This window comes from Pteropus medius, unplaced genomic scaffold, assembly GCF_902729225.1.
Source record: "Pteropus medius unplaced genomic scaffold, Ma_sr-lr_union100, whole genome shotgun sequence".
NCBI classification, from domain to species: domain Eukaryota; kingdom Metazoa; phylum Chordata; class Mammalia; order Chiroptera; family Pteropodidae; genus Pteropus; species Pteropus medius.
Window position 1 is genome coordinate 1,192,390 of NW_024350399.1, and position 15,545 is coordinate 1,207,934.

At 32.0% G+C, this 15,545-nt stretch overlaps 1 protein-coding gene across 2 annotated transcripts in view; it reads left to right on the top strand.

Moving 5' to 3' along the window:
* ITGAV (integrin subunit alpha V) overlaps nucleotides 1-14,062 on the top strand; it is a 75,647-nt gene extending 61,585 nt beyond the window's left edge. For both annotated transcript variants that reach the window (XM_039839939.1, XM_039839938.1), the window contains exons 21-30: nucleotides 514-606; nucleotides 1,965-2,044; nucleotides 2,489-2,569; nucleotides 3,051-3,156; nucleotides 3,740-3,898; nucleotides 4,713-4,826; nucleotides 9,012-9,125; nucleotides 9,225-9,332; nucleotides 9,933-10,055; nucleotides 10,317-14,062. In XM_039839939.1, coding sequence (XP_039695873.1) covers nucleotides 514-606; nucleotides 1,965-2,044; nucleotides 2,489-2,569; nucleotides 3,051-3,156; nucleotides 3,740-3,898; nucleotides 4,713-4,826; nucleotides 9,012-9,125; nucleotides 9,225-9,332; nucleotides 9,933-10,055; nucleotides 10,317-10,412 — 1,074 coding nt within the window. In that variant the 3' untranslated portion in view covers nucleotides 10,413-14,062. The remainder of the gene's footprint in view (nucleotides 1-513; nucleotides 607-1,964; nucleotides 2,045-2,488; nucleotides 2,570-3,050; nucleotides 3,157-3,739; nucleotides 3,899-4,712; nucleotides 4,827-9,011; nucleotides 9,126-9,224; nucleotides 9,333-9,932; nucleotides 10,056-10,316) is intronic.
* Nucleotides 14,063-15,545: the final 1,483 nt, after the last annotated feature.

A 15,545-nucleotide genomic window follows, 5' to 3' on the forward strand; every position in this document is an offset into this window, starting at 1 on the left:
TCTTTAAATATTGAAATGCACTCATAGGTCTCATTAACATTTATGAACTACTCCCCTATTTAGTATAGTGCAAGCTTAGCCATTCTACGTAAGGCTAAACTGCTGGGCAATAGAGTGCCTATCTTACATAATTCCTTTCAAGCCTAATACTTTGTGTAATGCATCGATATAACATTTTTGGAATTGCTAGCTAAGTGCCTGAAACAAGGTCAGCTAGATAAAGTGGCTAAGCCTGTCTATCACATAATTTATCAGAGGTAATATGGTTATGTATCTAAGTCCTCAGGGGATCTTTCAGAAATATTTTTACATTTATATGTGGCATTGTACGTAATTCTGGCTTTTCTCTTACTCCTCATTTGCTCAAATAGATATATTTGCTTTGTAAAACAAGAAAATTAAATATCTAACTATATGATATTGTCTAAGAACTTTAAAGCCTTATGGCTTCTGCTTTTTTTATGGTCATTAATTTATTTTTCTTTCAATTCTTTTTCTTTGTCTATCAAAAAGGCCTTAGCAAGACTTTCTTGTGCATTTAAGACAGAAAACCAAACCCGCCAGGTGGTATGCGACCTTGGAAACCCAATGAAAGCTGGAACTCAAGTAAGACATTTTAATTAAATGAATTTTTTTTTCTAAAGAAAGTAGCACAGTTTTTTGTGTGAGTGTGTTTTTTTTTTATAGTAATTCTTTTAAATAAGTACTTCAAATTAGTGTCTTTAAATTGGTTTTGATTTAGAGTGTAATGATTAACAGAGTTTTATTTAGTTTTGACTAAAATACTAAAATAATGGTTGTGCTATTATACTGTATTCAATAAGCTGGTCTTTATACTACCTTCAATTTAGCGAATGGATGAGAACATGGTTTAATCTTTGCTATTTTAAACTAATGCTTTAATGAGCTCTTCTTGACAAATATCAAGACTCTCAATCTTAGGTGAGATAAAATTATCTCATTAACTTGAAAGCTACATGGTTGTTCCAGACAGGATCAAAGGCAACTTGGTTGAATCAGGCTCCCCTTCATCTCCCCTTCAGGTAGTAGAGAAGGTAGCCTAGGAACTTGAGAAGAAGCACTTGATGTGTCTCTTCCCAAATCCTCTAAAAAGTAAAACATATATATTTTATAAAATTCCTAGTATCAAGGAAAACCGGCAGTGTATTTTGTGTTACTTTTTCAATAGATAGAGATATTGGTAATTTGAAGATCTCTGATAATATGGGGCTAAATATTCCATATTTATTCTTAAACATCTCTCCTATTAGATGGTGTTAAAGGGCATAAACTTACAACTAGTAGTAAGTAAGTCCTGGAGATCTAATGCATAGCATAGTGAGTATAGACAATAATGTTGTATTATAATCATCAAACCTACTAAGAGACTAAGTGTTAATTATTTAAACCACAAAAAAGAAATGATAATTATGTGGTATGATGGAGATGCTAACTATCACTACAATGGCAGTGATTACAATTTATAAATGTATCAAATCAACATGTTCTGTACCTTAAATTTACACAATGTTATATATCAAATGTATTTCAAATAAAAATTAAATATTTTATATCTCTTTAAGTATATTTTCTGTTAAAATTCATTATTTTTAGACATGCAATCTCTTAGGTAAGAGGGCTTGACCAAAGTACCTTGAATTGCATTTTTTCACATATATTTAATACAGTGTTTCATTAATAAGTGAAAATACTCTTTATTTTTTCATATTTCATATTCTCATTCTCTCTAGCTTTCCTACTCACAGCTCATTCACTATAGATCATTACACATTATTTAAAATGGCCAACTTCATGCTTTGTAAAGTGGGAGGCAATTTGGTAAAGTCCCACAGAAATGACTTTTTAATGTGTCATTCTTTTTATTTGGACATTGGATTTGAAATTTCACTAATTAGACATTGTTTTAACTAATGTTCAATTACCATCTTTTCTTCCTCTTTCAGCTCTTAGCTGGTCTCCGTTTCAGTGTACACCAGCAATCAGAGATGGATACTTCTGTGAAATTTGATTTACAAATCCAAAGGTATAAGAACTTTTTCAGTTTATAGTAACTATTGAGGAAATGGTTTTTTTTAAATAAATTTATTATATATTTTAAATATTATAGAATAGACAACTAAGATTTAAGTATTTGATTGTGCCATATATATTTTAAATATTATAGAATAGACAACTAAGATTTAAGTATTTGATTGTGCCAAATAATTTAAATATTTTTAAATTAATATTTATATCATACAAATAATTTTATTCTGTTTCGAATTTGTAAAACAAAACAAAGTTAAGAAATAAAACTCGATCATCTTCTTGGAGTTAAATGCTACTGAAAATAATTATTTTGATTTATATGTTTTTCATTGCTTTGTTGCTTTTAATTTGTTCATTTTAGTGTCACTACATTTGCCTTTGTATGATTTTATGATGATTATGCACAATTCAGTCCTAAATATATTTTTTTCTTTTTCAGCTCCAATCTTTTTGACAAAGTAAGCCCAGTTGTATCTTACAGAGTTGACCTTGCTGTTTTAACTGCTGTTGAGATAAGAGGGTCAGTATGATTACCAAGTTGAGTATCTTATTCTCATGACTTAAAGTAGTTACTTTTTAAAAGCTTCTTTTGTATAGTAGGCACTCCACATTTAGTGGCAGTTTTATTGGAGCTATAGCTTCTGTAGAAAGATCTTAGCTGTGTGTTTCAGAGCTCCAAATTTTATTTGGTAATCCTCTAGATACAAACCAGATATGGCAGCAGCAGGCACAAAATAAGTGTCTTGACCTTCTATGCAAATTGACATCAATTCACCTGTTAGATTAGATTCAATAAAGAGTAGTTTAAGTGTGTGTGTGTGTGTGTGTGTGTGTGTGTACACACACATGCATATATAGGTTTTTTTTTTTCTTTTAAATACATAGTACTTTCTAAAAATTCTTAGTTCTGATTTTATTCATTTAGGTACAGGTTACTTTTGAAAATGAACTGACTGTTTCATTTTGATATTCATGGTAGGTTTTCTTTGGTCATTGTTTAGAGTCTCAAGTCCTGATCATATCTTTCTTCCAATTCCAAATTGGGAGCACAAGGAGAACCCTGAGACTGAAGAAGACGTTGGACCAGTTATTCAACACATCTATGAGGTTCGCAGTTACTGGATTTAACTAATACCTGGTAGAGAACCAACAAAGAGAGGAACAGATAGACTACTTTTTTTTAAAAAAGTCTATTTTTTATGTAAACTCTGCATAGTTTACGTATGTATCAGAGATGTCTTTGAATGTTTTCCCTATTATTCCTAGGTTCATTTTTATTGTACCAGTAGCTTTGGTTGGTTAAAGAAAGCAGTTTTAAAACCAATTAGTTCTACCTTAATAAAAGCAATAGGTCATTGACTGTTTTTGCAGTTCTGATTAAAAATTATAAATGCCTGTAGCAGATCATCAAAATTTTGTGTCTGTAGGAAAATTTTCTATGCCATCTTTCATCAATAACTTTTTTATATTTTCCTCTTGTTTATATTTTCATCTTGACACATACTGCCTATACTTGAGGCAAATATTGAGTTTGATCTTTTTTGCATAATAACAGTCATATTGTAATATTAGAGTAACTATGGAAACTCTGCTGTTTCAAATCCTATTGCTAGTGATTCCTAAAGTTGATGTAGAATGATTGTAGAATAGATTTTTTCCCAAGGTATTTATATTTTCTTTTCCTCATTAGCTGAGAAACAATGGTCCAAGTTCATTCAGCAAGGCAATGTTAAATCTTCAGTGGCCTTATAAATATAACAATAACACTTTGTTGTACATCCTCCAATATGATATCGACGGACCAATGAACTGCACTTCAGATATGGAGATCAACCCTTTGAGAATTAAGGTAATGTGCTTCATAGGAGCTCTTCCTTATGATTATATTTTATTGCCGTTTTTCTAAACTGACAAAAGAAATGCAAGAAATAAAACAACTATTTTAATCCACAAACCCATCTTGTAAAAATATTTGCGTTTATAACCACTATACTGAGGATTCAATTGTTTATTTGTATAACGAGTAAGGATTAATTCTATGAAGTCCTAGCGAACCGCGTATTTATGTAGTGTTCAGTGAGCCTCAGGAGATGTTCCTGAGTGACCCAAATTGACTTTGGTTCCACCGCATTGTGACTTATCCACATATATTATTGTGTCGAAGGTATTTTGTTGTTGAAATTTTTGTCTTCAGAATAAGATACATTTACTGTTGGCTCTCTTCGGTGACCTAGAAAAATGTCATTTTATGGAATTCCATATACTTTGGGATATAGTCATCTCTGTCCTAGCACATATATTTGGATAAGATACTGTTGCACAAATTAGAATAAGGAAAGTTAAAAAACAAAACAAAAAACATATACTTAAGATTGACATTTCTCTCAGATGTATACCGTGGAATTTCAGGCTCTTTCAGTGTGTTTTATCAGTTTCCCCTTTAGGCTATGCAAGGGGAGAAAAATCATGGCTAGGCAGAGGTAACTTTTTTCTACATATTCTGGACTCATATTTTCTGTGCTTTTAACCATATATATTAAGTAGTAAATTTTCTGTCATACCAAATTTTCAGTCATTTTGTTTTAATCATGTTTAACAGTTTATGCCCAAATGTAAAATGTTTTCCATTATTATTTATCACCAATCTATTAATATAATCCTAGGTCTCAAATTCACAAGCAACTGAAAAGAATGACACAGGTTTTGGGCAAGGTGACCGGAACCATCTCATCACTAAGCGGGATCTCACCCAGAGTGAAGGCGATATTCACACTTTGGTAAGTGCCATTTCGACAACAAGCACTTTAAACATTTAAAAATATGTGATTATAGAACTTATGCCAAAGAACATTTCAAAAATAACAACAGCTGTACTTGAAAGAACTACATATATTTTTATACCATTCAGTCTTCTTACTTTTCTTGTTCCTAGTCAAATTAATGTCATATTTTCTTCAAATGATTTATCTTTGTAGATTGTTAATAAAAATATTTTATGTTCCAACTTTTTGGTCTGACTGTACTCCATTAACTGACCTCTTTCTTGGCCTCGCCCTAATCTTTGAGGCTTTAGTGCAGTACTGCAGAAAAAGCCCAGAAGGCCTCAATAAAAATATAAGAATAATTAGCATTATGATTAACTCTTATTGAGTCGGCCTATATAATGACAGTAATGTTATAAAGGCGCTTATCAGTTAACGTTTTGAAATTTAACAGTTTTGCAAACCAACTGGCAGAGAACCTGGTGTAGTGTTTATTATGTTCATTGGTACACCTCAGGTTACTTTCGCATCATCAAATTCCATGTCCTCCTTAGTTCTCATCAATTTAACTGCTCAGTGACTTTTGGCACAATAAATCACTTTCTCCTTTATGAAACACTCCTCATTCACTTCTAGGGCACTACTCTCTTCTGGTTCTGCACCTACCACAACTAGCTACTTCTTAATCTCCATTTCCAGACTTTGAAATTATAGAGAGTATTCCAGGGCTCAGGGCTCAAGGCTCGGATTTCTGGTCTGCTCCACCTACATTCAGTAGATCTGTGCTGTTCAATATTGCAGACACCAGCCACATTTCTAGTGTCTGATAGCCACATGCGTGTGACAACATCGATAGACCTAGAGGGTATTATGCTAAGTGAAATAAGTCAGACAGTGAAAGGCAAATACCACATGGTTTCATTTACATGTGGAATCTAAAGAATAAAATAAACGAACAAAATAGAAAAAGACTCATACAGAGAACAAAGTGATGGTTGCCAGATGGGTGGGGGTTTGGGGGCTGAGTAAAAAAGATGAAGGGATTAAGAAGTACAAACTGGTAGTTACAAAATAGTCATAGGGATGTAAAGTACAGCATAGGGAATATAGTCACTAATACGTTAATAACTGTGTGGTGCCAGGCAGTACTAGACTTATTATCACTCTGTAAATTATATAAATGTCTAACCACTATGTTGTACACCTGAAACTAATATGAAATAATATTGAATGTCAACTGTAATTTTAAGAAATTTTTAATTAAAAATAAAAATATAAAAATAAATTTTAAAAATAAAATTTTTGTATAATTAAGTTTGTTTTAAAAAAGCCACATGTGGATAGATATGTGAAAAGATGCTCAAGGTCACTAATCACTAGAGAAATGCAAATTAAAACCGCAATGTGATATCACCTCACACCTGTCAGAATGGCTGTCATCAGTAAATCAAAGAACAACAAGTGTTGTCGAGGATGCAGAGAAAAGAGAACCCTCATACATTGTTGGTGGGATTGCAAATTGGTACAGCCACTATGGAAAACAGTCTAGAGGTTTCTCAAAAAATTAAAAATGGATATACCTTTTGACCCAGCAATTGTACTTCTGGGTATTTATCCAAAGAAAACCAAAACAATAATTTGTAAAATGACAGCCCAATTTACAATAGCCAAGATACAGAAACTACCTAAATGCCCATCAACAGATGATTGGATAAAGAAGTTTTGGTTCATATATACATTGGACTATTACTCAGCCATTAAAAAAATGAAATTCTACCATTTGCAATGACATGGATAGACCTAGAGGTGATTATGCTGAGTGAAATAAGTCAGATAGAGAAAGATAAATACCATATGATTTCACTTATATGTGGAATCTAAGGAACAAAAAGAACAAACTAATCGAAAACAGAGTCGCAAAAATAGTGGAATATTTGATGATGGACAGAGGAGAGGGGAGTTGGGGGTCTGGGAGAATGGGGTGAAGGGTTAAAAAGTACAAATTAGTACAACTAATTTGATAGAAGGTCACAGGGATAGGGAGCATGGCATAGGGAATGCAGTTAGCATTAATATTCTGACTAGGTGGAAAACCAGAGGAGAGAAGGAGCAATTAGGGAGATCTTTTTATAGACTATATAAATGTCTAACCAATGTACTGTATACTTGAAACTAATTTAAAAAAAAAAAAAAAGCCACATGCAGCTAGTGGCTACTACTTTGGGAAGTGCAAATGTCTCCATACCGGTGATTCCATCACTGGAGAAAGTTCTGTCAGGCAGTGCTGCACTAGATGATCTTACTCACTCTTGTGGCTGTAAATACCACCTCTATGCAGATGGCTTTGATTTATATTTCCAACCTGATTCTCTGCATTGTGCTCCAGACTTCATTTTTCAACTTTCTACTGCAACTCTTCTTAAGAATTTAATAGGAATCTTAAACTTAATTCTAAGAGCATACCCTTGAGTTTTCCCAACTCTGCTCTTTCTGCAGTGTTCCACATTTTAGTAAATACCAACTTCATTCTCTGTCTAAAACCCAGGCATCATGCTTGACCCATTTTCTGGTTTTCTAAGTTTTTTACTTTTAGTTCTTATATTTACATCTCTGGTCTATATTAAATTTTTTTTTTTTTTTTTTTTTTTTTTATGTAGTGTGAAGTAGAGGCCCAGATTCCTTCTTTTGCATGTGGCTTTCCAGTTGTTCCAGCATCGTTTTTTGAAAGACTGTTTCTCCCCTTTAAGTGGTCTTGGCAGCCTTGTTGAAAATGAATTGACCATAAATGTATGGGTTTATTTCTGGACTTTCAGTTCTATTCCACTGATCTATACATGTATCCTTCTTGTGCCAGTACCAAACTGTTTGAATTTTGTAGCTCTGCAGCAGGTTTGGAAATTAGAAGTATGCGTCCTCCAACATTTTCTTTTTTTTTTCAAAATGTTTTGGCTATTTGGGGTGCTTTTAAAATTTACATTCTTATAACATTCCATATAAATTTTAGGATCAATTGTCCATTTCTGTGAAAAAGGTAGTTGGAATTTTGATAGAGGTTTATTGGATTTGTTTATGAATTTAGGAGTATTCTCATCTTAATATTGTCTTTCAGTTCTTGATATCTTAGGTCTCTTAATTTCTTTCAAAAATACTTTGTAATTTTCAGTGTAAGAGACTTGTACTTCCTTGGTTAAATTAATTCTATGTATTTTATTCTTTTCGATGCAATTTTAAATAGATTTCTTAATTTTGAATTTAAATTATTTTATTTTCAGATTTTTTTATTGCTAGTGTGTAGAAATAGAACTCATATTTGTATATTAATCTTGTATTCTGCACCTTTTCTATTCTTATTAGCTCTCATATTTTTTTTTGTGAATTCTTTAGTTTTGGGGGGTTTTTTTTGTATATACAAGATCCCGTCATCTGTGAATAGAGATAGCTTTTACTTAAATTTCTTTTTTAACCACTTGCTAGGACCTTTTGAATAATGTTGAAAAGAAGTGCTGTGAGTGGGTGGCTTTATCTTATTCCTCATCTTGGAGGAAAGCATCCATTCTTTTCCCATTAAATATGATGTTAGCTCTGGACTTTTCATAGATGCCATTTATCATATCAAGAAAGGTGGTTTCTATTCCTGCTCATCAACTGGAGACACCATTTACTAGATGGCATTGTTATGAAGTATATGCATGTGAAATGCCTAATGCAGTTTGACCAGCCCATAGAAGATCTGAATATTTGTTACCTTTGGCTGCCTGCCTTCAAGTTGTTGGTAAAAACACTGAATGTGGCAAAGTACATCCATATGTCACTTGATTTTTACAGTGACGTGGAATAACTGTTTAAGATTTACTCTGTTTCTTTTTCTTTTCCTCAGGGGTATTGATTTTGGATTTTCATGTCTTACTAAAATCACGATGCTCTGGGTTTGCCCAGAATGTTGGGTCTAGCCATTGATTCTCAGAAGAATGTTAAGTTTTAGCCATAAAAATAAATCTTTAAATATTATTGGTATTTTTCTATAAACAAATTACATTAAAACCATCTTTTATAACAAAAAGCATTTGTAGACTCTAATATTAGTTTGTCCATTTTAAACATCTCTAGCTTTCACATGAAACAAGTAAAATGTCTGACTTTCAAATATCGAAGAGATGATAGAATGACCTTTTCTTGTAAGTAAACATCTTGTTTTGGCAGGGGTGTGGAATTGCTGAATGCTTGAAGATTGTCTGCCAGGTTGGGCGACTAGACCGAGGAAAGAGTGCAATCCTGTATGTAAAATCTCTGCTGTGGACCGAGACCTTTATGAATGTAAGTGGACAGATGCAGTATTTAGCAAACTTAACCACTTTTCAAAGAAATAAAAATGTCTGACATCTAGGAAATCATTTCATTGTTTTTCCCATATAGAAAGAAAACCAGAATCATTCATACTCTCTGAAGTCATCTGCTTCTTTTAATGTCATTGAGTTTCCTTATAAGAACCTTCCAATTGAGGATATCTTCAACTCCACATTAGTAAGTCATTATTTGGGGAAGTGGAATAAATGCACTCAGTTTAATGTCATAGATATTTTTATTTTATTTTAAATAATGGCATTTTAACTATTTTGATAATTTAAAGTAATTAAGTTATTTGATAGGACTATAACTTAGTTTAATATTATTATTTTTCTCCTCCACTCCAGATTTATTAAAGGTAGACCTTTTACTTTAGCATTTTGTCCCATGTAAGAGATTCTTAGTATATACTAAATTTCATGGGGAAAATTTGGGGAATTTCTCCTTGTAAAGTTAGAAAGTCGGAAATTAACTACAAAGAGTGAGGGAATTTTAAAGAGCTTTAACTTGAAGATTAAAAATGGGACCAACACATCATAAACTGGATTGGATTATCTAAAAATCATTTCAGAAGCAATCAGAAGTTCACCTGTTGTTGGGAGTTTCACGGGTGTTAAGTGTCTGCTATCAATATCAGATATATAATTATAAATTACCATACACAAGAAAAGAAAGACATATGAATACTATTAAAATAAAATATAGTAGAGATTCAAATAGTTGTCGAATAAGTCAGTGAACTATTTTTAAAACTCAAAAACTTTTTTCCACTGACAGGTTACCACTAATGTCACCTGGGGCATTCAGCCAGCACCGATGCCTGTGCCTGTGTGGGTGATTATTTTAGCAGTTCTAGCAGGATTGTTGTTATTGGCTGTTTTGGTATTTGTGATGTACAGGGTAAGTAATGGAATTAGGAGGAGAGGGAGGGAGTGGGGAAGCAGAGAAAAAGGGGGAGGGAGGGAGGGAAGGAGAAATGGAAAAGAAGGAAGGGAAGGAGGAAAGGGACCTTTAATGATGCAGGATGAGCATGAAATACTATTTGAAGGAAGAAAAATTTTACTAAGTGTCATTTAAATTTTCTTGGTGATGATATACTCAGAATACTTTGAATATTCTTCATTGACGTAGCAACGATGTTAATTTTTCTTCAACTGACAGATGGGCTTTTTTAAACGTGTTCGGCCACCTCAAGAAGAACAAGAAAGAGAACAGCTGCAACCTCATGAAAATGGTGAAGGAAACTCAGAAACTTAACTGTGATTTTTTTAAGTTATGCTACTTCCTGACCCATTAGAATTACCAGCGTCATTATAGGTTTCAGTTTCCTTCATGAGGAATAAAGTTCCAAGACTTGACTGCTGATGGTGCCCGTTGGTATTAACCACAAAATGAGAGCAATATCTGTCAACCTTTTTGTTATAAATAAGTTTAGACATACATTTAATACATATTCACTGACTTGTGTTTTTAGTTATTTAAAATAATAAAATCTCAAGTGATAGTTCTTCAATGTACATAAGACAGGAATTGCCTGAATTACCGCTTTATGTAGAATAGTACTTCCTACAATTACTGTTTCTGATTTGTACGTTGGATTTTGTTGTTTGTTGTTGTTGTTATTGTTCTAAAGCAATCTAGATTTGGACCTTAGCATCCACATCTTTTTGTACAGGTACTTTAATGTTAATACACATTACACTACAGTTGAGTTTTCAAGTGACTAAAGACTTTATAAATGCATTAACTTAGATTTTAATATTACCTACATGGTAAACTTAAAAAAAAAAAAACCGTGACCCCATCAAAATTCTTTCCTACAGTAGCATAGGTACAGTATTTTGTTTTAATATAAAAATTAGGTACATGCTATTTTTGTTTATATTTAATCCATAATCCATTTTATTACATTTTGATTTGTATAAGTTTAAGTTGTATTTCAAATCCTTTAAACCAACCTATACTAAAAATTAGTTCTGTAATCAAAAATGCCTCTTGTGTATTAGTTTAATTTCAGCTAAACATCGTGATGCTTAAAGCCATGTAGAGTTGGAAATCATTTCCAACGTACATTTATTCCATCGTATTAGTCTGGCCATTTACAATACAAAAAAAAAGGAATTTAAATTTAAAAACTATGTTGGTAGTATTTAGATAGCATTGCTTATTTAATAGTATGTTCTTAGAGCAAGAGTTTTTAGCTGAGATTAATTTATTTTCCTCCTATATATGTATTTTTTTTCTTATATTTCCAAAACGGTTACTGAGAACAGGTCAGGATCAATAAGGAATCTTTACAATTTTGCAAGAACCCTGCACCCAACCCCTCAACCCCATGAGAAATGCTTAGAGCTGAGATTCTTAAAGTAGCTCACTGGATTGTTTCTAGCGACAGCATGATGCTGCTCATATAGATGTTACCTCATTTTGAGCAAGGTGTAATGTATAAAACCAGCCTCAGCTATCACAAGGACTTATAAAAGGTACTTTTATAAACAATTCAAGTTATTGGAAGCTTTTTAAAACTTACTTAGGGTTATTACCATAAACTACTTTTCTAGGACTTTTTTTAATAAAAGCTGCACAGGTGGCAAGTTGTAGTTTTATATGTCTGTAAGGTGATGAATTTTCTAGAGAAATATATGATTTATTCACAGTTCCTCAAAGCCTGGGGATGTCTAGTAATTATACCTATTTTTGTACAATTATATCATGATATTCATTAGAAATTGAGGGTTTAATAGCTTTTAAACTGCTGTCTTCATTAGGCAATGATAAATATTTCCCTTAAATCATTGAATATTTTTCTATGTTTTAAAAATAATTGAAATTGATCTTGCCTTGTCTCGTGTTGTAATTTCTTACACAAGTTGCCGTAGTCATAAAATAGAGGCACATGTAGGTGAATTATACAAGGTAGAACATTGACAAGACCCTATATTTAGCTTTAGTGAATTTCAAAATTAATAGATTTATACTATAGATTTTGTTAGTAGCTTAAGAGATCTTAGTCATATTCAATAATTATTTTTATTACCAGTAAATGTAATTTTTTTTAAAGAAAAAATATTTTTATCCTACGGCCTGCCACGAGACAGTCACCAAGTTGTTCTAGAACAGCTTTTCACCTTACCTGTTTTCCCACCTAATAACAGTCATTCCTGAAAATATATTTTGGATAGAAATTTACTCTTTGAAAAAAAAAAAAGTTTGTATTGCTTTTGCACAATCTATTCCTTTTACAGCCTCTATTTCAAGGTATAATCTTGTATAGGAGATTGAAGGATATTGTCATTGGAAATTAACTAGGTGTTTTAAATTTCCTTTATGATGTGTAGTTTCAGGCAATAGTATTTTCATTTAAAAATGAAAATTTATATCTCTAAAAAATGTGGTAGCAGTATAATTTAAAAGCCTACTCTTTAAAGAAAATGTTTGGAAAAACGTTGGGATTCTTTTTACCCTAAAGTAGCATGTGAATATATTTGGTTAAAACATCAAAAAATAATCCTATGAAAACTATTTTAATTTTCAAATATTTTAAATACTACTGTATGATTTATTGAGAATTAAAATCCATTTCAAGTATAAAATTCTTATAATATGATTCAGTTTAAAAACACATGAGGTAGAAAATATTTAAAGCATTTGAAACTGGTAAGAAATATTGATACTATTGTTGATTTCTTATACAAGCATTTATTTCAGAATTTGTATTTTGAAAAACATTTGTGTGAAAAACATTCTTTCCTTCCCTTTATCTTTCTCTTGTGATTAATTATTATAATTCTGATTAAGTTTTCATAATTCTGAAATGTAAAGCAATTAATCAAAGTATTAGTACCGCAGTTCTACCTGTGTTATGAAACTACTTATTCATAATAAATGTTCATTAATACTTTATATAAAGAAAAAATTTAAGTATTAGTAACAGAGACTATAGTGGCTTCTTTAAGAGGGCTATGAAAGATTAAGTGAACCATGACCCTAAGAGAGAGGTTTATGTGGCAAAAGTGTAGTATATAAGAGATCAGCTGGTTTTTATAAGGCAAACAGAATTTTAAGTTGATAGATGTCCATCCCTATGTTACAGAATATAGTGTCAAGCTTGGGGAAGAATAAGTCATTCTTGGAATACTTGTGTATGACCATTGCTTATTTCAGTGTCACCTTGTTTATAGTCTTGGATAGCTTGCATATGTGGTAGTTTAATAAGAAAAAAATATAAAATTTGAAAATTGAGTATCAAAAATGGTGAATGAAATGACTTAATACTCAGTGTTTTTGGAGAGTTTCCCTTTTAACTTGTTGGTGGGCTAGTTTGAATGATGAACCTATGGACATGCAGCACACATATATGCTTTTATTTCATTTTAATTTCTGATACCTAATGAATTTTTTGGGAGAGGTACTGAATCTTTCATTTTTGTTTTCATTGTTCTCAAGTGCAATATAACAATGTAACCAAACTCATAATTTCAGTCATTATTAATTTAGTAAACTTAATTTAAATGAAGATTTATTAATATTTTTGTTAGCAAGAAGAAGTGATTCTGCTGTGGGTATACAAATTAAGTTATTTACCCCTAAAAGGTTCATTTTACATTTTATTTCGGGCTGGACGTGAAGTATTCCCTACTAGTTTTGAAACGCTTTGAAATCTCTTAAAGTAACTTAGTACCTGTGTATATCAAATTAGTTTGCTACTTAAGTAACATAGAAAGTAATTTTCTTTATTTAGTTTCTCTTGTGATCACCCACATTGGGTGAAACAAAATCTTCTAAAATTTGTCACTTGCTAACTTGATCTGAATTTGTGAAAACTGGTACAGTGTTCTTCTTAGTTTCCAATATGTAACTTGTGACTGTACAATAAACTTGAGCATATTGTGCCACATTTTTATATAGACTGTTTTTCCTCTCTGATTTTTTGTTTTGTTTTTTATTTACATAAGCAAGCAATAATGCACTAAAAGTATAACTTCAGTGAGGTGACACACCTCTCTAAATGTCTGAATTCTTAAGAGTGTTAGTTATCTGAAAAAAGGTAACAAAAGAATTGTGTTAGATCAATAGAATTCATCCAAACTAAAGCAGAGAGAATGAATGAATGAATAAATGAATGAATGAATGAAAGAAACAGTCTCAATTACCTGTGGGACAATCTAACTAGGTAAACAGGAGTCTTAGAAAAGAGAGAAAATGGGTCAGACAAAAAGTATTGGAAGCCAAAAGCTCTCAAATTTGATCAGAAATAGCAGCCTACAATTTCAGAAGCTCAGTGAACCACAAATAGGACAATCACAGAAAACACTTCTATGCACATCAAGTCAAACTGCTGAAAACTGTACGTTGGAAGAGGTTTACTTCATTGGCTTGAATGCCTAAATCTAATCATCTACATCATCAAAATAGGTATGGATAAGGTTGGATTCATCTTGGGGAACAATTCTTCTCTATACGTGGAACTATGAAATTAAAGAATTAAGTTATCTACTCCCAACATAACATGGTGAGATAGGCATATAACAATTATAGACATTCTGGTTCAAAGAAGGAAAAAAGTCACTGGTCCCAAGCAATTTCAAAATCCAGCTGGACAAACTCCATTTGGTTTCCAAGTCTGAATAATTCTCTGTGGCTCATGGCTCTACACTGGGTCATCTTTTTTTTTTTTTTTTTGCCCCTGTGAAGTGTAGCACATGTTTACAGCTGAGTATTGGTAAAATTTTGTAGGTCCAATATGCTTTCTGATTTGGTAGTCTGTTCTTTTAGACCCAGGTTGGCAGTGCTTCTGCTGATATAAAATTCAAAAGAAACTTGTGGCTCTCCAGTAGCTACCAAATATCAATTGTCCATAAATGTATAGGTTTATTTCTGGGCTCCCTACTCTGTTCCATTAGGCTATATGTTTGTTTTTGTACCAGTAGTATACTTTTTTGACTACTAGAACTTTGTAGTATATTTTGAAATCAGATAGTGTAATATCTCCAGCTTTGTTCTTTCTGCTCAAGAGTGCTTTGGCTATTCAAGATCTTTTGTGGTTTCCTATGACTTTTAGCATTGTTGGTTCCTATTTCTGAAAAATGCCTTTGGAATTTTGATAGGGATTGCACTGAATCTATTAATGGCTTTGAAGAGTATGGACACTTTAACAATATTAATTCTTGCAATCCATTAACAAGATATTTTTCCATTGATTTGTATCTTCTTTAATTTCTTTCATCGGTGTTTTACAGTTTTCAGTGTACAGATCTTTCCCCTCGGTTAAATGTATTCCTCAGGGTTTCCCCCCCACCCAGGATTTTTTTTAATGCTATTTTAAATGGGATATATTTTCTTAATTTCTTTTTCACATAATTCATTGTTAGTGTGTAAAAACAATTTTTG